The sequence below is a fragment of the Mobula birostris genome, chromosome 7, assembly GCF_030028105.1.
Source record: "Mobula birostris isolate sMobBir1 chromosome 7, sMobBir1.hap1, whole genome shotgun sequence".
Taxonomy (NCBI): Eukaryota; Metazoa; Chordata; class Chondrichthyes; order Myliobatiformes; family Myliobatidae; genus Mobula; species Mobula birostris.
In genome coordinates, this window is record NC_092376.1 from 3,216,659 (window position 1) to 3,237,763 (window position 21,105).

Genomic DNA, 21,105 nt, shown 5'->3' on the forward strand with positions numbered 1-21,105 from the left:
TCCCATCTAGTCCATGCCGAACGCCGCTCTCACCTAGTCCCACCGACCTGCACTCAGCCCATAACCCTCCATTCCTTTCCTGGCCATATACCTATCCAATTTTTCTTTGAATGATAATATCGAACCCGCCTCTACCACTTCTACTGGAAGTTCGTTCAACACTTCAAGCTCCCCCGTCCTCCCCTGATAGGTATCTTATCGCTATATTCATGCTAGGAAAATATGCGCTGTGTGTTTATATTAAATTCGTTAGATAAACCCTTTTAGAAACGAAATTGAGTGTATTAGCCACTTATCACCTATATTCCGGTCGTGATTAACACACCCCGCCGCCGCCGCCAACTCGGCAAAAACAATTTTTAAGAAATCGGCACGTAAACGCATGCGCACTGGTGCCCGCGCAAGGCTTCATGGTCATTGTAGTCTTTTTCGGGGTAATCCCAACGTATTTGACTGCTACTCTTGTACGTTGGCAACCCTACTCCCCCCCCCCCCACCCCCGCCCGGTCGGCCGGTCCGCAGTACGAAAAAGGTTGGGGACTCCTGTCCTAAGGACACGATCCCTCTGATCCTCCACACTGCCAGGAGTCTTACCATTAATACTATATCCTGTCATCATATTTGACCTACCAAAATGAACCACCTCACACTTATCTGGGTTGAACTCCATCTGCCACTTCTCAGCCCAGCTTTGCATCCTATCAATGTTTTGCTGTAACCTCTGACAGCCCTCCACACTATCCACAACACCCCCAACCTTTGTGTCATCAGCAAATGTACTAACCCAGCCCTCCACTTCCTCATCCCGGTCATTTATAAACATCACATTATATCAGTCCCAAAGTGTTCGAATAAACTAGAATCCACTGTATTTTGTGCGTAAAATGTCACTGTTTTTGTGGTGGTTTCTCTGTAGCAGCAGTGTTTGAGAAAACGGGGGCTTTGGAATGTGCGTTGCCCCATGAGGGGATGCTTTTCTTTCTTGAGAGCCCGAGAGTGAGGGATTCGCGGGCTTCTTTTCCGGCGGAAGATGGAGAGAGAAGATGCCAGAACGGAGAGGTCATAGACTGCAGGAAGGAGTGGACGTGGAGTGGGGCCAGGAGTTGACGCCACCCAGGGGAAATCGATGGAGAACGAACGGATGGGAAAATCATGAGCTCCAAAGTGCACATTAGACTATTTCATTAAAATGGGCCCTTTTCTTTTTGTTTTCTTTACTAACCCTCTAGTCAAATTATAAAGCTAAATCATTTAATTGCACATGGTGTATGGTTTGTTATTTCTTGGTACTGATTTGTAACCAGGAAAACATCACGCAGCATCCACACAAATGAGATTTCACCAGTTTGGCGGGGGCGGCAACTGTCTTCCCCTAGACTAACGCAGCCCGCCAAACCTGGGGGTTACATGTGCTAGAAATGACATTAAACAATCTTGAATTTTGAAACATGATTTCTCTAATTACAGATCCTCTCAGTATCATTAAATATTGACATCACACTGGTTATTACAAGATCCAGCAGTTCTCCACTTCCTGAGGTCTGTTTAATGCCATAAAAACTTCAGCCACAAAATCTCCAGTGTCCTTGAAAGTTGGATTGCTGGACAGATGCCAACAGCGACAATGTACAAAACATCAATTCAACATAGTGTTCACACCTAACATAGAAGTCACATCGCGGGCAGACTGAGAGGCAACCGACCATGCCTGGTGGTGCTTGGGAGGGAGACAGCCAGCCGTCCTCTGCCAAAGGTTGTGTTCACTCACTGGGTGTCCATTCATCCTCAGCCGACAGGGGTGAGGGTCCCGGTGACAGGCATCCTCCCCTCCCCACTCACCCTGCCACTAACATCCTGATGCACGGAGATGATGCTCGTGTGGTGTCTCCGAATGGCCTACGTGCTCATTCCCCAGCCAGGATCCTAGGCCTCGCTTAGACTCTTTTGTCCACAGGGAGGGTCCCGATCAGCAGCTCCTTATTCCCAAAGTCCCAGTAAGCTGTCATGTGGAAGGCTATGTTCGACAGAACCACCAGGTACTCCAGGAAGGAGAAGACGGTGTAAACTGCAGGAGACAGCAAGGGCATAGGTCAGAGGGCACAGTTCAGGATAAGAGCCCAGGTCAGGTTAAGGGTAAAGGCCAGAAGGCTCAGGCGAGGGCAAACACAGTCAAAGGGCACAGTTCAGGATTGGGGTAAAGGTCAGAAGGGTCACTCGAGGGCAAATATGCAGGTCAGAGGGTATAGATCATCAGGGTTGAGGTTTACTGGTGTAGAAGGTGTAGTATCATCCACTCAGAACTCCAGGGCAGTGAGTCAGTTAGGGGTGCACTAGTATGTCCCTCAGGGTCTGGAGGTTGGTGGGGAACGAGTGCCAAATTTTGGAGAAGTTGGGAAGGTCGTCAGGAACGGGCGGTCTAATGTCACACTCACCTCCGCTCTCACAGTAAGCATTGTGCCGCAGGTAACAGCCGGCCGCCAGGAGGAACGAGACCAGGTTGAAGACAAAGAGCCTGATTTTCCACTGGTATGACGTCCGCTCCTGAGGGAAGGGGCAGAGAGGGAGGGAGGGAAATGGAGAGGAGGGGCGGGAGGAGACAAAGATCAGGATTCATTCATTTCACAAATCCCAACAACATATACAACGAATGGCAGAGAAGGTTAATCCATGGACTTGTCTGCTGGCTGGTAAGCTTCCTCACCGTGGGCAGATCAAAGTCAAAGTCAATTTATTATCCAAGTACCAACATGTCACCGTACACAACCCTGAGATTTGTTTTCTTGTAGGCACTCACCGGAAAAATAAAGAAATACAACAGAATTTATGAAAAAAACTATACATAATCAAAGACTGAACCAACAACCAATGTGCAAAAGACGACAAATCGTGCAAATAATAAAAAAAAATACTATTGAGAACAGGAATTGTAGAGGCTTTGAATATGAGTCTGTAAGTTGTGGAATCAGTTCAGACTTGAGGTGAGTGAAGTTATCCACACTGCTTCAGAGCCTGATGTTAGAGGTGTAATAAGTGCTCCTGAACCTGGTGGAGTGGGACCCGACGCTCCTGTATCTCCTGCCCGATGGTGGTGTGAGACCTGAGGCTCCTGTATCTCCTGCCCAATGGTGGAGTGGGACCTGAGACTCCTGTATCTCCTGTCCGATGGTGGTGTGGGACCTGAGACTCCTGTATCTCCTGCCCGATGGTGGTGTGAGACCTGAGGCTCCTGTATCTCCTGCCCAATGGTGGTGTGGGACCTGAGGCTCCTTAATGTCCTGTCCGATGGTGGTGTGGGACCTGAGACTCCTGTATCTCCTGTCCGATGGTGGAGTGGGACTGAGGCTCCTGTATCTCCTGCCCCGATGGTGGTGGATCAGAGAATTAAATGGCAAAGGATCCATGGTGACCTGGCCATTTAGAATCAGAATTAGTATGTAGAAGCTTTAGAAAGGATACAGGGGAGATTCACTTGGATGCTGCCTGGATTAGAGAATATCTCTTCTGACGATAGGTTAAGTGGGCTAGTGCTTTTCTCTTTGGAGTGAAGGAGGATGATAGAGGTGTACAGGATGATAAGAGGCATAGATAGAGTGGACAGCCAGAGACTTTTTTTCCGGGGTGGAAATAGCTAATACAAGAGAGCATAACATTAAGGTGATTGGAGGAAAGTACAGGGCGGGGGGGAATGTCCAAGTTAGGCTTTTGACACAGTGGTGGGTATCTGGAACGCACTGCCTTGTATTAGCCATTTCCACCCTGGGAAAAAATCTCTGGCTGTCCACTTTATTGATGCCTCTTATCATCCAGTACACCAGTGGTCCCCAACCTCCGGGCCGCAAGCATGTGCTACCAGGCCGCAAGGAAACAATATGAAACGATACGAGTCAGCTGCACCTTTCCTCATTCCCCGTCACACCCACTGTTGAACTTGAACACCCCCCACCACCCCAGTCCACAAGAATATTGTCAATATTAAGCCAGTATGCAGTGCAAGAAAGGTTGGGGACCTCTAATCCTCCTTCACTCTAATGCAAAAAGCCATAGTTGCCTCTCGTATCCAGACAGCATCCTGGTAAATCTCCACCGCACCCTCTCTAAAACTTCCTCATCCTTCCTATAATGAAGAGACAGAACTGAACACAATACTCCACGAGTGGTCTGACCAACATTGTGTTCATGTAGGAATCAGAGTAAGAACCGGATTTAATATCACTGGCATATTTCATAAAATGTGTTGTTTTGTGGCAGCAGTACATTACAATATACAATTTAAAAAACTATAAATTACATTAAATATATCTTAAATATTAAGTTAAAAAAGCAGAGCAAAATGAAAAAAGATAGTGAGGTCGTGTCCGATGCACGGGTTCATGGGGTACAATGTGGGGAAATGCAAGGCCGTCCTCATTGTAGGGTCGAGGCAGCCAGAATGAGGTCCTTCTGTCCATCATGTCCGTGCCAAGTGGAATAACAGACCAGCCAATCACTGACTCCTGTGTTCTTATAACTACACTCACTCCCTGTCTGACCCTGACCCTGAGCCGAAAGAGGAAGGAGGGAGCCTCGGGGCTGGAGGAGCAGAGGTTCGGCCCATCGCTGCCTGCAGACCCACCCCAGCCCCTTGGGAGCCGAGGGGAGGGATCTCCCCAGCGCTGCCCTGCTCTGACAGTGGCTCAGTGCTGCCACCCGATGCCCATGGGGGCAAGTGCAGTCTGTGAAGCAGCCAGCAAATTCAGCCCAGCTGCTTGGATTTTGGCTGCAAATTGCTCTAAACAATCTTATAACGGGTGTGCAGAGTGATGTAGGACTATTGTACACACCCTCACCCTGCTCTCATTCCTTAGTGTTGTCAGAGCTGAGGTGTGGGTTAGCAGCAATAGGCTCTCATGATTTATTAAATGGTCCCAATGGTGTGCATTTTCACAATGAAGTGAAAGAACGGAGGGGGAGCATTAGCTCGGGACTTACTGTTCTTTTCTTGCTGTGGTGCCCAATGTGGGGACAGACAGATGTGGAGGAACAGAGGGGAAGCATTACCTCAGGACTTACTGTGCTTTTCTTGCTGTGGTGCCAGATGAGGCAGGTGAGGAACATGTGCAGCATGGACGATGCCACGAAGGTGATGAAAGCTTTCTCGTGAACCCCTGCAAGGAGACAAGGTGCAGAGAGGGGACTGAGCTTTGAAACCAACTCTGGGGTTATTACCCCACCAGGAATCAGAACTCTCACCCCACTGATCCCACGCATCAGACCTAATCCCCACTGATCTCGGGATTCAGAGCACCCCCCTCCCCACTGATGATGGGAATCAGACCTCTCCCCTCACTGATCCCGGGAATGAGATCTCTCGGCCCCCCCCCCGATCCCTGGAATCAGAGCTTCCCCCCCGCCCCACCACTGATCCTGGGAATCAGCACTCTACGCACTAATCCTGGGTACTAGAGCTCTCCCTCACTCATCCTGGGAATCAAACTTCTCCCCACTAATCCCAGCAACCCAATCTCTTCCTCGTTAACCACAGGAATTAAACCACTCAGCTACTAATCCTGGGAATCAAAGTTCTTCCCCACTAATCTTGGGAATGGAAGCTCTCCTTGCAAATCCTGGGAATCAGAGCTCTCCCTCACTAAACCCTGGGATGAGGCCTCTCCCCACTTAACCTGGGAATGAGACCTAATCTCCACTAATCCCAGGAATCAAAGCTCTCCCCATTAATCCTGGAAATCAGAGTTCATCCTCACCAATTCCAAGAATTAATTATCTCCACTGTTAATCCTGGGCATTGGCTCTCTTCCCCAGTAATCCTGGAATTCTGCACTATCATCACTAATGAGACCATAAGACACAGGAGCAGAATTAGACCATTTAGCCCATTGAGTCTCCTTCACCAGTGATTTATTAACCCTCTCAACTCCAGTTTCCTGCCTTCTCCCCATAACCTTTGACGTCCTGACTAATCAAGAATCTATCAACCTCCGCTTTAAATATACTCAATGACTTGTCCTCCACAGCCGTCTGTGGAAATGAATTCCACAGATTCACTGTCCTCTGGTTAAAGAAATTCCTCCTCATCCATGTTCGAAAGTGATGTCCTTCTATCCTGAGACTGCATCCTCTGGTCCTAGACTCACTCCCCCACTATAGGAAACATCCTCTCCACATCCACTCTATCTGTGTCCTCTGGTCCTAGACTCCCCACTATAGGAAACATCCTCTTCACATCCACTCTATCTGTGTCCTCTGGTCCTAGACTCCCCACCATAGGAAACGTCCTCTCCACAGCCACTCTATCTGTGTCCTCTGGTCCTAGACTCCCCACCATAGGAAACGTCCTCTCTACATCCACTCTATCTGTGTCCTCTGGTCCTAGACCATAGGAAATGTCCTCTCCACAGCCACTCTATCTGTGTCCCCTGGTCCTAGACTCCCCACCACAGGAAACGTCCTCTCCACATCCACTCTATCTGTGCCCTCTGGTCCTAGACTCCCCCACTATAGGAAATATCCTCTCCACACCCAATCTGTGCCCTTTGGTCCTAGACCCCTCCCCCACTGTAGGAAACATCCTCTCCACATCTACTCAATCTAGGCATTTCAACATTCAATAGGTTCCAATGGGAACCCCCCCCCCATTCTTCTAAACTCCAGTGAGTACAGACCCAGATCCATCAAACAGTCCTCAGAGGTTAACTCTTTCATTCCTGGAATCATTCTTGTGCACCTCCTCTGAACCCTCTCCAATGTCAGCAAATCCTTTCTTAGGTAAGGAGACTCAAAGTGCCCACAACACTCCATGTGCGGTCTGACCAATGCCTTAGCATCAAAGAAGGGGATCATAGAACTCGTGTGCTCATCTTTTAATCTACTCTGAGATCAATCTACCCCTTCCCTCCCACATAGCCCTCCATCCTTCCCATCATCCATGTGCCTATCTAAGGCAAAAGTCCCTAATGTGTCTGTCTCACACCCCTCACACACCCACCACTGTCTGTGTCAAAAAAAACTTACCTCTAACATCCCTCCAATCATGCCCCCTCATGTTAGCCATCTCCACCCTGATCAGTTAGGAGGAGCTTGGGAAATCCCAGAAGTTCCCTGGAATTCCTTGGGTAATAGGCTAGATTCCCTGAGATTAGTGGAAGGAAGCTTGCGGAGTGGGGTGGGGGAGACGACACTTACAGTGATTCTCGCTGGATGAGACGTAGGTCAGCAGCAGCAGTGCCAGGTTCTCCAGCAGGTTGGAGGCGAGGTTGATGAGGCAGAGGGGGCCGTACCAGGCCGCGGGTGCACAGGACCGGCAGTAGTGGCTCCAGTAAGCCAGGGCCACGAGCAGCCGGGGGGCTGAGTGCAGCCCGATGCAGAACCTCCAGACATAGCGCTGGGGGGTCTCCCCGCCGATGGCAGCGCTGATCGACGGCAGGTAGTTGGGGACCTGCAGGAAAGGGAAGAGTGGTGAGGGTCAGGGAGAGGTGCTTCCCCCATCATTCCATCCAAGTCTTGTCTCAGCAGAGTGTACTGGAGGGACTCATTCAAAACGCACACAACAGGAACAGGCCATTCGAGCCTTCAAACTTATTCTATATTTTCCTAGGACTCTGTCTATCACCGGCACATCCCTCACTTCACTATCGGCAGTATCTACAGGAGTCATCAGAATCAGGTTTAGTATCACAGGTATATATCATGAAATTTGTTGTTTTGTGGCAGCAGTACCTCGCAACTGATAATAATATAAAATATTTATATATTACATTAAGAAATATACATAAAAAAAAGTAAAAAGTTGCAATAAGAAAAAAAATACTGAGGTTGTGTTCAAGCGTTCAATGTCCATTCAGAAATCTGATGGTGGAGAGGAAAAAACTGTTCGTAAAATACTGAGTGAGTGTCTTCAGGCTCCCGTACCTCCGCCCTGATGGTAGCGATGAGAAGAGGGCATGCCCTGGGTGATGGGGGTCCTTAAGGATGGGTGCCTCCTTTTGAAGATGTCCTCGATGCTGGGCAGGCTACTGCCCGTGATGGAGCTGGCTGAATTCACAACTTTCTGCAGCTTTTTCCAATCCTGTGCGGTGGCCCCTCCGTACCAGACGGTGATGCAGCCAGTTAGAATGCTCTCCACGGTACATCTGTAGAAATTTGTGAGTGTATTTGGAGACATACCAAGTCTCCTCAAACTCTGAATGAAATACAGCTGTTGTCGTCATCAATACGCTGATGCCTCAGGAAGGCAACTTCAATCATCAAAGATCCCCACCATCTGGGCCATGCCATCTTCTCACAGCTACCACTGGGCAGGAGTTACAGGAGCCCGAGGTTCCACACCACTGGGTTTAGGAGCACAAGAGATTCTACAGGTGCCGGAACTCTTAAGCAACGCACACAAGATGCTGGAGGAACTCAGCAGGTCAGACAGCATCTACGGAGAGGAATAAACAGTTGACGTTTCAGTGAAGAGTCTCTGCTCAAAACATTTATCCCCCTCTATAGATGCTGCCTGCTGCATGAGGTTCTGAACAACTACTTCCCTTCAGTCATCTGGTACTTGAAGCAACTGGCGCAACATCAATCACTAACTATCTCAGTACAGCAACACCGTGACCACTTTGCACTGGCAATGGACTTGGACTTTTAAACATTCTAATTGTGTTCTTTATTTATTTAGAGGTACAGTGCAGAGTAGGCCCTCCCAGCCCTTCGATCCTTGACACCCAACAACCCCCAATTTACCCTAACCTAATCACAATGACCAACTAACCTACCAACTGGTACGCCTTTGGACTTTGGCAGGAAACCCACGTTGGTCACGGGAAGAACAAGCTCCTTACAGCGGACGCTGGGACTGACCTCCGAACTGCAAAGCCCCCAGCTGTAACAGTGTCGCGCTAACCACTATGCCACCGTGCATCTTTCTTGTATAATCTCTACAGATGTACCGCGGAGAGCATTCTAACTGGTCTGGAGGGGCCGCTGCACAGGATCGGGAAAAGCTGCCGAACGTTGTAAACGCACTCAGCTCCATTGAGGACATCTTCAAGGAAGCACCCATCGTTACGGAGCCCATCAACCAGGACGTGCCCTCCTATTGCTGCCACCAGCAAGGAGCCTCAGTTCAGCTCCCATCCCCACACAGCGTATAGGGAGAGGGGTGGTGTTTGGAGAAGTAGGTACAGGGGACAATCTAGGAGGCTGGTATTTAAGAGAGGCGGATTTGAGAATGGTCACAGAGTCATCGAGAAACAACTTGTTTTTCTCCTGAATGCCACTTGTATGATGCACTGTGTTCGTGACGCTGTTGCAAGTAAGATTTTCCTGACACCTATCAGACTTGTGATCTGACAACAAACTGGTCGCTGACTTTGCTGCAGCAGGTAGTGCCACTGTCTCACAGCTCACGAGACGCAGGGTCAATCCCAACCTCTGACGCTGTCTGTGTGTGTGGTGCATGCATGTTTTCCATAAGACATAGGAACATAGGCCATTCAGCCCATCGAGTCTGTTCTCCATCCCTCTCAACCCCATTTTCCTGCCTTCTCCCCATAATTTTTGACACCCTTACTAAGAACCTATCAGCCTCTGCTTTAAATATACCCAATGACTTGGCCTCCACAGCTGTCCATGCCAATGAATTCCACAGGTTCGTCCAGCTAAAGAAATTCCTCTTCATCTCCGTTCTAAATGATCGTCCCTCTATTCTGAGGCTGTGCACTCTGGCCCTAGAGAGGAAAAATTCTCTCCATGTCCAGTCTATCTTTCCTGTTACTGTCAGTGCTGAATACGATGCCAAATTATACTAATACACACGGTCTATATACCTCCATTGTTGGGAATTTCCTACTACATCCCCAAGATGTGCAGGTTGGTAGATTAACTGGCCCTGAGTATGTGGGTGAGTGATTGGTGTGCAGGGACAGCGGGAGAATAGATCAGGGTAAATGGCTGGTATGGGTTTGATGGGCCGAATGGCCTGTTTCCTTGCTGTATGACTATTTTATTTATTTAGAGATACAGCGGGGAACAGACCTTTCCAGCCCAATGAGCCTCACCATCCAGCAACCACCTATTTCACCCTAGCCCAACGAAAGGGCAATTGACATTGACCCATTAACCTCCTGACCAGTGGGAGGAAACTGGAGCACCTGGAGAAGAGCACGTGCACCACAGAAGGACGCACTAACTCCTTACGGCCGGCACTGGGACTGAACTCTGAACTCCGTCGCCCGAGCTGTAATAGCGTCGCACTAATCACCATGCTACCTTGGCACCCCGTCAGACTATGGATCATCACTTACCTGAATGGCACATGTCCACAATCTCCACATACCGCTTGCACCCAGAAGTCTACTCCCACACCCCCACTTCCAGCAATTTTATCCCCACTCTCGGTGAAAACTCCACAGGTTTATCAGCCTCCACCAGCAGAGAAAGAGACGGATTGCAGGAGCAATTCAGACGTATCTACCTCTACCACTTCCTCTGGCAGCTCATTTCACATTCCCACCCCCCTCTGGGTGAAAAACCTATCCCTGAGCGCCCCCTTAAATCTCTTCCTTCTCGCCTTAGATCTCTGTCCTCTAGCTTTAGATTTCTCTACCCTAGGGAAAAGTGTGACCTTCTCTCAGCCCCTCATGATTTTAAAACCCTCCCCAAGGTCACCCCCTCAGCCTCGTTCACTCCGGAGAACAGAGTCCCAGCCTGTCCAGTTTCCGTAAGGCGCCTGTACGTTCCTTCCCCACCGTGACCGTGTGGGTCTCCTCTAGGTGCCCCAGGCTCCTCCTACGTTCCAAGGGGATTAGTCAGTAGGTTAATGAATAGGTTAGTAGAGCGCCACAGTAGTGTAATAGTTGGTGCGGCGCTATTATGGCCCAGGATGCCGGAGTTCAGAGTCAATTCCAGCGCTGGCAGTAAGGAGTTTATACATTTCTCCCTGTGACCATGTGGGCTTTCTCCAAGTGCTCTGGTTTCCTCCCATATTCCAAAGATGCTAGTAGGTTAGTGAATAGATTATTAGGGCACCACAGTAGTGTAGTAGTGTAGTGGTTAGTGTGACACCTTTGCAGCTCGGGGGGTGGGAGGGGGGCGCACAAACATAGCAAAACTCGTGGGCTGTCCCCAGCACATCCTCAGACTGTTGTCATTAACGGAAATGATGCATTTCACTGTATGCTTTGATGACAAATAAAGGTAATCTTTAAATCTCATTTGGTCATGTTCCTCTAACCTTGGCTATCTGCGTACCTGTCCAAGTGTCCTTTCAACATTATATTGTACCAACCTCCACCACTTCCTCTGACAGCTCACTCCATACGCTCAACACCCTCTGTGTGAAACACTTTCCCCTCAGACCCCTTAAACCTCGCACCTTCCAGTTTCAGACTCCCCTACCCTGGGGAAAAGACTGTGATCATTCACCATGTATGTGTTCCTCATGATTTTATAAACCTCTGTCACATCACCCTCAGCCTCCTCCACTCCAGCGAAACCTGTCCCAGCCTCTCCCTCTCCTCATACCTCAATCCCTGCAGTCCAGACAAAACTCCCAACGCTCGAAGGTCAAGTTGAGCCCCGATGGCCGGAGCCTGAGTCTGCTGGCGAAGTTGAACGCCCGGTATCTGAGAAGCTGCAAATCAACGGGAGACTGGAGACTGGAGACGGCCTGTCCTGGTGTGTGTGTGTAGGCAGGCAGGTGGGATGGGGGGAGAGGGGTTTGCTATGCTCTAGTTGCTTTGTCACTCGTTATGTCCTGTGTGGTTCTGCAAAGCACTGTGGGCATCCTATATTGGTGTTGGGCTGCCCCCAGCACACCCTTGGGGGTGTTTTTGTTAACACAACGATGCATTTCACCGTATGTTTCTAAGTACGCCTCATAAGTAAATCCGAATCTGAATGTGAATACTTGCTGCACCCTCTCAATCTTCACCACAGACAGCAGTGACACAGGCTCAGGGGAATATTTCTCCTGTTCGTACATCTGACAATTGGATAACACAGTCTCAGGGCTTAGGAATAAAACAATGGGCCAAATATGTGGGAGTTTGACCCAAACTTCTCCCCGCGGAATGGGTCCGCACCGATCACCGATGCTGTCCTCACCCTACAGTGAGTTGCCGTTGTCTCTTCGAAGTTAAACAGCAGAGACCAAGCGACGCAGAACAGGAAGCCAAAGAGCGGGCAGGTCACCGTGGCGATGGCCAGGGTGGTGAAGCGCAGCCGCAGTAGGCCAGGGTCCTTGTCCACGGGGAGGAACATGGGCAGCAGCCTGTGAACCGAATACAGTGCAGGTGAGACCAATGGCGTCATACAACATAAAACAGCTGAACACAGGAACAGGCCTTTTGGCCCACAGCGTCATGCCCAATCAAATACCCATCCAAATCACTCCCTTCTGCCAACACTATGTCCGTATCCTTTCATTTGCTGCACATTCCATAACACCATAAGGCTTTAGAGCAGTATTAGGCTATTCGGCCCATCAAATGCTCCACCATTCCATCATGACTGACTTATTATCCTTCTCAACCCCTTCTCCTGTCTTCTCCCTGTAACCTTTGATGCCTTTATAACTAAGAACCTAGCAACCTCTGCTTTATATAAACCCAGTGACTTGGCCTCCACAGCTGTCTGTGGAAATGAATTCCACACGCCTACTAGTCTCTGGCTAAATAAACTCTTCCTTATCTCTGTTCTAAATGGACGTCCCTCTATTCTGAGGCTGTGTCCTCCGGTCCGAGGCTCACTCACTATAGGAAACATCCTCTCCACATCATGTGCCTATCTTAGAGTCTCTTGAACTCCTTGTCATATTTGCGCCCACCTCCAGCCCTGGCAGCAAATTCCACAAGATATCCGTGTAAAAAACGTATAAAAAACAAAAGTCATAGGAGCAGAATTAGGCCATTCAGCCCATCAAGTCTACTCCAGCATTTCATCACAGCTGATTTAATATCTGTCTCAACACCTACCCCAGTCTTTGAATCCCTCACTAATCCTCTTGCTCTTGATACATGCATTGAATGCCTTGGAATTCTCTTCAATCCTACTTGCCAAGGACTCTTCATTGCCCCTTCTGGCTTTCCTGATTCTTTTCTTGAGTTCCTTTCTAGTGTTTTATAATCCCCGAGGTCTCTGTTTGATCTTAGCCTCCTAAACATTGTGTACATTTCCATTTTCTTCTTGACTACCTTCACCGCCTCTCTCAACATCCAGGGTTCCCTGACCTTGCCATCCTCGTCCTTCCTTCTGACTGGATCATACCTGTCCTGTACTCTGTGTAGTTGGTCTTTAAACACCCTCCACGGGGCAGATGTGGACTTGCCCAAAACCAGCTGCTCCCAATTAACTCTCCCTAGTTTCTGTACAATGGTCTCATAGTTTAGCCTGTTCTCATTTAGTACTCTCCCATAAGGCCCAGAGTTACCTACCGCTGTCTTAAAACTTAAGGAGAGGTGGTCTCTCTTCCCTGAGACCTCCCATTGAAAGGCCAGTCACCTGGCCAAGCTCATTACCCAAGACCAGGTCTAATATGGCTTCTCCTCTTGTTAGACTATCTACTTATTGATTTAAGAAACCCTCCTGGAAACACCTAACAAACTCTGCCCCATCTAAACCTCTTGTACTCAGAAGATTCCAGTTAATATTCGAGAAGCTGAAGCCCACCATGACAATAACCTTACTGTTTTCACATCTTTCCTTACTCCCCTGTTCCTCAATGTCCCAGTGGTTATTGAGGGTGGGGTGGGAGGGTGTCTGTGGTACAACCCTTCCTATTTTTGAGTTCTACCTATATAGCCTCAGTAGCCAAGCCCTCACTGCTGTCCCATCTGAGTGCGGCTATGATTCATAGCACAACTCCCCACTCTCGCAACTCTCTTACCTCCTTCTCCGAAACATTAGTTATGGATTAGTAATGTTTAGTATGGGTTGGTAACATCATCTTCCCCACACTCACCATCAGCACAGGTGTATCACAAAGCTATGTGCTTACCCCCCACCACTCTACTCACTTTATATATATGACTGTGAGGCTCCAATGCCATATTTAAATTTGCTTAAGTCACTGTCGGAATCAAAGGTGGTGACAAATCAGCATGTGGGAGGGAGGTTGAAAATCTGGCTGAGTGGTGTCGCAATAACCACCTCTCACTCAACGTCAGCAAGACCAAGAAGCTGATTATTGAGTTCAGGAGGAAGAAACCGGAGGTCCATGAGCTAGTCCTCATCAGGGAATCAGAGGTGCAGAGGGTCAGTGACTTTTAAATTCCTCGGTGTTATGACTTCAGAAGATCTGTCCTGGGTTGAGCATGTAAATGCCATTACTAAGAAGATATGGCAGTGCCTCTATTTCCTTAGAAGTTTGGGTAGATTGGCATGTCACCAGAACTTTGACAAATTTTGAAAGATGAACAAGCGAGAGTATCTACTAACTGGTTGTTTCATGGCCTGCTATGGAAAAGGATGTACAAGGGACAGTATACTAACCAGTTGTATCACGGCCTGGTATGGAAATGCCAATACCCAGGAACAGAAATGTCTACAGAAAGTGGTGGATACAGCCTAGGCCACCACGAACAAAACTCTCCTCACCACTGAGCACATCTTCGCAGAGCGCTGTCACAAGAACCAGCATTCATCATCAAGGACCCCATCATCAGGTCCCACACCACCAGGTTCAGGAACAGTTATTACCCCTCAACCATCAGGTCACCACCAGGTTCAGGAACAGTTATTACCCCTCAACCATCAGATCCCACACCACCAGGTTCAGGGACAGTTATTACCCCTCAACCATCAGATCCCACACCACCAGGTTCAGGGACAGTTATTACCCCTCAACCATCAGGTTCCACAACAGTTATTACCCCTCTACCATCAGGTCCCACACCACCAGGTTCAGGAACAGTTATTACCCTCAACCATCAGGTCCCACACCACCAGGTTCAGGAACAGTTATTACCCCTCAACCATCAGGTCTCACACCACCAGGTTCAGGAACAATTATTACCCCTCAACCATCAGGCTCCTGAACTGACGTGGATAACTTCAATCACACTACTCTGAACTGATTCTACAATCTACGAACTCACTTTTGAGGACACTTTACACCTCATGTTCCCAGTAGAGTGACAGAACACTACAGTACAGAAACAGGCCATTTGGCCCATCTAATCCATGCCAAATCAGTCTAGTCCCATTGACTTGCACCCCAGACCATAGCCTTCCATACCCCTCCTGTCTGCGTACTTTCCAATACTTCTCTTAAATATTGAAAATCAAATCTGCATCCACCACTTGTGCTGGCATCTCGATCCACACTCTCACCTCCCTCAGCTTCTCCTTAAAACTTCTCACCTTTCACCTTTAACCTATGCCCACTAGTTGTAGTCCCACCTAACCTCAGTGGAAAAAGCCTGCTTGCATTTACCCTATCTATACCCCTCATAATTTTGTATACCTCTAGCGCATTGCCTCTTAATCTTCTACGTTCCAAGGAATAAAGCCCTAACCTATAACTCAAATTCTCAAGTCCTGGCAACATCCTTGTAAGTTTTCTCTGCACACTTTCAACTTTATTTACATTTTTCCTGTGGGTAGGTGACGAAAACTACACAATATTCCAGATTACACCTCACTAACGTCTTATACAACTTTGACACAACATCCCAACTCCTGTACTCGATACTTTGATTTATGAACACCATCTGCCAATAGCTTTCTTTTTGACCCTATCTACCTGTGACACCATATTCAAAGAATTATAGCCTGTATTCCCTCTGTTCTACCACACTCCTCAGTGCCCCATCGTTCACTATACAAGTCCTACCCTGGTCGATCTCACCGAAGTGCAACTCCTCGCGCTCATCTGCATTAAATTCCATCTGCCACTTTTCAGCCCATTTTTCTAGCTGGCCCAGATCCCACTGCAAGCTTTGATAGACATCCTCACTGTCCACTAGCCCCAATCTTGGTATCATCTGCAAATTTGCTGATCCAGTTAAGCACAAAATGATACAAATCATTGATATTGATGACAATGGACCCAGCACTGATCTCTGCGGTACTCCACTAGTCACAAGCCTCCAGTCAGAGAGGAAACCCTCTACTACCAATCTCTGGCTTCTCCCACCAAGCCAATGTCTAATCCAATTTGCTGCCTCATTTTGATTGCCAAATGACTGAAGTTTTTTGAACAACCTCCCATGCAGAACCTTGTCAAAGGCCATGTAGACAACATACACAGCCTTGCCTTCATCCACTTTCTTGGTAACTTCCTTGAAAAATTCTGTAAGATTGATTAGACATGGGTTACCATGCACAGTCATATTGACTACCCCTAATCAGTCCCTGTCTATCCAGTCCCTTAGAATACCTTCTAACAGATTTCAGGCTCACCAACCTATAATTTCCTGGCTAATTCTTGGAGCCTCTCTTTAACAGTGGAACAACACTGGCTATCCTGCAATACCTCACCGGTGGCTCAGGATGATTTAAATATCTCTAGGGCCCAAGGAAACACATTGTCAGGCCCTGGGGTCTTATCCAGCCAAATCAAGAGAGCAAACACCTCCTCCTCTGTAATCTCTATAGGGTCCATGGACTTGAAGCTGTTTTGCCTCACTTCTACAGACCCTGTGTCCCTCTCCTGAGTAAATTCTGATGCAAAAAATTCCATTCCAGATCTCCCACATTCACCACCCTATACCTCCAATCCACTGGTCCCCAACCCCGGTGATTCCCAGGTTCCACCGATCCGATCCTGAGGCCAGACTTGCCGCTTCCCACACTTGTAGCAAGCAGTTCACTGTGGGGTCTTCAGCTACGCCCCATTCCTCGGCTCTGTGGCCCTGGGCCACATCAGTGCACCTGAGCAGCCGTCACCTACCTGTCCCCCATCGCAAAGACAGGGAGCGGGGATCGCCCGGGGTAGGGAGGGCCGGAGGCCCTGCTGAAGCCTGCGCCCTAGCGTACTGCCGCTCCTCCGGAATCCCGCGCTCGGGCAGCGGCCGCAGCTCCACTGCAGGCGGCGGAAGAAGCGAAAAGGTGAGCGGCAGCCGAGATTCCAGCCCAGGGGCGGGGGAATGAGGGGCCCGTTGTATGGAGCCAGGGCGGGGCTTGGAGCAGGAGTGGGCCCGGAAATTCGGCAGAGCTGTGGAGGGAGGGAGAGGAGTGGAGAGCGGAGGCGAGAGGGGAGGGAGAGGGAGGAGAGAGGCTGTGGGGAAAGGGGGAGAAGGAAGGGTGAGAGGGGGAAGAGGGGAAGAGGGGAGGAGCGAGGTGGAGGAGGGAGAGTGGAGGGGGAAGGGGAAGAGGGAGAGTGGAGGGGGAAGGGGAGGAGGGAGAGTGGAGGGGGAAGGGGAGGAGGGAGAGTGGAGGGGGAAGGGGAGGAGGGAGAGTGGAGGGGGAAGGGGAGGAGGGAGAGTGGAGGGGGAAGGGGAGGAGGGAGGTGGAGGGGGGAGGAGGGAGGTGGAGGGGGGAGGAGGGAGGTGGAGGGGGGAGGAGGGAGGTGGAGGGGGAAGGGGAGGAGGGAGGTGGAGGGGGAAGGGGAGGAGGGAGAGTGGAGGGGGGAGGAGGGAGAGTGGAGGGGGGAGGAGGGAGAGTGGAGGGGGAAGGGAAGGAGGGAGGTGGAGGGGGAAGGGGAGAAGGGAGAGTGGAGGGGGGAAGGGGAGGAGGGAGAGTGGAGGGGGAGGAGGGAGAGTGGAGGGGGAAGGAGGGAGAGTGGAGGGGGAAGGAGGGAGAGTGGAGGGGAAGGGGAGGAGGGGGAGGAGAGAGATTGTGGGGAAGGAGGAGAAGGGAGAGTGGAGGAGGAAGGGAGGGTGAGGGAATGGAAGGAGGGAGGGAGGGTGAGGGAAGGAGGGAGGGAGGGTGAGGGAAGGAGGGAGGTGGAGGGGAAGGGGAGGAGGGGGAGGAGAGAGATTGTGGGGGAAGGAGAAGGGAGAGTGGAGGAGGAAGGGAGGGTGAGAGGAGGAAGGGAGGGTGAGGGGAGGAAGGGAGGGTGAGGGGGAAGGGGAGGAAGGGAGGTGAAGGGGAGGAAGGGAGGTGGAGGGGGAAGGGGAGGAGGGAGAGTGGAGGGGGAAGGGGAGGAGGGAGAGTGGAGGGGAGGAGGAGGGAGAGTGAAGGGAGGGGGAGAGTGGAGGGGCAAGGGGGATAGCGGAGGGAGGGGGAGAGTGGAGGGGGACGGAAGGGAGAGAGGGGAAGGGGAGGAGGGAAGGAGGGTGAGTGGAGGGAGGGGAGGGATGAGGAGGGAGGGGAAGGGGAGAGTGGAGGGAGGGGGAATGCTCATCCTCAATAATAGACTCCAACACTTTCCCAACACCTGGTGTATAATTTTCTTCCTTTTACCTTCCTCCCTTCTTAAAGAGTGGAGTGACATTTGCAATCTTCCAGTCCTCCAGGACCATGCCAGAATTAGGTGATTCTTGAAAGATCGTGATCAATGCATCTGTTCTCTCTTCAGCAACCTCTCTCAGTCCATCTGGTCCAGGTGACTTATCCACCTTAAGACCTTTGAGCTTGTCTGGCACTTTTTCCTTTGTAATAGCAATGACACTCACTCCTTCTCCCCGACACTCACGGACCTCTGCTAGTATTTTCCACAGTGAAGACAGATGTAAAGTACCCATTAAGTTCATCTGCCATTTCTCTGCCTCCCATTACTACCTCACTCGCATCATTTTCCAGTGGTCCAATATCAACTCCAACCTCCCTTTTACTCTTTATATAAATGAAAAAATCTTTTGGTGTCTTGCTTTATGTTATTGGCTAGTCTGCCCTCATATTTAATTTTTTCCCTTCTTATAGCTTTTTTAGATGCCTTTTGTTGAATTTTAAAAGCTTCCCACTCACTTTTGATACCTTATACGCCCTTTGCTTGGCTTTCCTGCAGTCCTTAACTTAGTTTGTCAGCCACAGTTACCTACCCTGCCATTTGAGATCAACAACTTCTGTGGGACATATCTATCCTGTGCCCTGTGAACTATTCCCAGAAACTTCAGCCATCTTTGCTCTGCTGTCATCCCCGCCAGTATCCTCCTCCTCTTGCCCCTCTCTGTCCTTGGGAATGACCTGCTTTGCCCCGGCAGAGGATTCGTAGTAGTTTTTGCTGGACCATTCATAGGAACAAATTTGTTGGCAGTAATGCATGCAGCTACCAAGTGATCGGAAGTGTTCCCACAAGCCTCCACGACAGCCTCGCACACTGTTGATGTGTTGAGAAGCCTCTTTGCAAAGACTGCTGTTCGAGACCACCCACTCAATGGCAACGGACCACAGCTTGTTCTGGAGCAGTTTCAGACATTCCTGAAAATGAATGGAATAAGATATGTTGTATCTGCACTGTGCCAGCCAGCTACAAATGGCTTGGCGGAAAGGCTTGTCCAAGTCTAAAGAATTGTGCGCAATGTGATCAGAACAGACTACACTGACTCTGAATCTGAAGCTCGCCAATTTCCTCCCTGCCTATCACAATGCAGCACACACCACAACCATCTATTCACCAGCCGTGCTGTTCAAGTGTCGTCCCCTGCATTCACGCTTGAATCTCCTCAAACCCAGCAGGGCAAACAGCTGAGACAAATGGAAGGCTCCTCGAACAAGGAGGTTCAGTGTTTCACTCCTGGACAAGCAGTCCTGGCGAGGAACTTCAGAGATGATCAAAAGTGGGTACTCAGAAAGATAAGGATGGAACTGCACCACTCTCCAACGCAGTGGAGGTCATATCTGATGTCATCTGGAGATGGCACACCAATCAGTTGGGGAGAGCGGAGCCAATTGTTAGAGAAGAAATGTGCCCAGAGCTGTCAGAACCACTTCCTGCAGCCCCAGAACCTGAGATTGTTTCATAGCTCCAAGTCTCCCCTGCCAACCATATACAGCATACTCAGGTGGCCGGGTGGAGTTATGTGTCTACCAGTGGAGGTGTAAGGAACTCCCTCCCTCCGCTAGACCCCAGGTCACCTTTGGGCAAGGTGTAACACCTGCTTAGATCCTCCAATCAGGGTCACGTGAAGCCATGGGAGCAGGCGGTGGATGGTTGTGCGATGCACATCACAACTTCTGGTTATCCAACCACTGAAATCAGGTAGATAATTTCCGAAGAGTATTGATAATGGCTGGAATCACTCATTTTCTAAAGACACTGGCCAGAAGAAGGCAATGGCAAACTACTTCAGTAGAAAAATTAATACTTCAGTAATATTTGAGTAATATTGTAAATATAGTTTGATGAAGTATTCTTTGTGGGTTATATGTAAAAGTATGTAAATGGCATATGTTATCATTCCACTACGTCATACATACATGCCTCACTTAAAGTAAAAACTAAAGTGGGCTCACATTCCTGGCTCCCTTGTTTTCCTTTCAATTAGTTTTTATGTTTTGACGTTACAAAACCTAACAACAAAGATTGCAGTTGAGACTTGGAGCCACTGTAAGTGATGGGCTCTGGGAAAGCTAGACCGGTCAGGAAAACTAAAAGCAAAATGCCGAAGCTACAAATCTGAAATTTAAAAAAAATAAAAACCAGGAAAGGTCAGGAAGCAACTGTGGAGAGAGGCATTTCACATCAAAGACTCTATCAGGATTGTGAAGGGGCTGGTGTGAGAGGCGTCTCGACTGGAAGAGATTGCAGAGAGTTGTGGACACAGCTCAGCACATCACGGGAAGCAGCCTCCCCTCCGTGGACTCTGTGTATGCTTCTTGTTCCCTCGGTAAAGCAGCCAGCATAATCAAAGACCCCTCCAAATCTGGGCATTCTCTCTTCTCATGAGGCCGAAGATTCAAAACCTTCAAAGCACAAGGACAGCTTCTGCCCCACTGTTAACAGACCCTTGTACAATAAAATGGACTCTAGTGCTTATGATCTACCACATCATGATTTTACTGTCTGCCTGCACTGCACATTCTCTGTAACTGGAACACTGATGATTGATTTCCCTGGTTCGATCTCAATGCACTGTCTAATGATTTGATCTGTATGAAGGGTGGGTAATACAAACCTTTCACTGTAGTTTGGTACATGTGACAACAATAATAAGCTAGACACTGGTGACTATGGTGAGAAGCTGCAAACAAGGTTATTTAGTCAATGAGAGAATGAAAGCAGACAGGAATAAATGA

General features: G+C 49.3%; 1 protein-coding gene across 3 annotated transcripts; it reads right to left on the reverse strand.

The window, feature by feature from the left end:
• Window positions 1–1,434: 1,434 nt before the first annotated feature.
• Window positions 1,435–16,970, reverse strand: pgap2 (post-GPI attachment to proteins 2). 3 transcript variants are annotated; one of them, XM_072262455.1, is made up of 6 exons: window positions 16,877–16,970; window positions 12,091–12,256; window positions 7,180–7,432; window positions 5,050–5,144; window positions 2,433–2,541; window positions 1,435–2,065 (listed from the first exon to the last, which is right to left on the reverse strand). In XM_072262455.1, exons 1-6 carry the CDS (start codon window positions 16,885–16,887, stop codon window positions 1,935–1,937), a joined length of 765 nt encoding a protein of 254 aa, XP_072118556.1. In that variant the 5' UTR covers window positions 16,888–16,970; the 3' UTR covers window positions 1,435–1,934. The 3 variants fall into 3 exon arrangements, with proteins under 3 accessions (XP_072118556.1, XP_072118555.1, XP_072118557.1); XM_072262454.1 differs by having other exon boundaries at window positions 5,038–5,144; XM_072262456.1 differs by having other exon boundaries at window positions 1,976–2,065; window positions 12,069–12,256.
• Window positions 16,971–21,105: the final 4,135 nt, after the last annotated feature.

What these genes read in the sequence shown, in the direction of transcription:
- pgap2 (XM_072262454.1), bottom strand. An exon ending in CAACGGCAACTCACTGTAGG is followed by an intron (nt 7,433 to 12,090) that starts GTGAGGACAGCA and finishes CCTTTCCTGCAG; the next exon opens with GTCCCCAACTACCTGCCGTC. An exon ending in CTCATCCAGCGAGAATCACT is followed by an intron (nt 5,145 to 7,179) that starts GTAAGTGTCGTC and finishes GTCTCCTTGCAG; the next exon opens with GGGTTCACGAGAAAGCTTTC.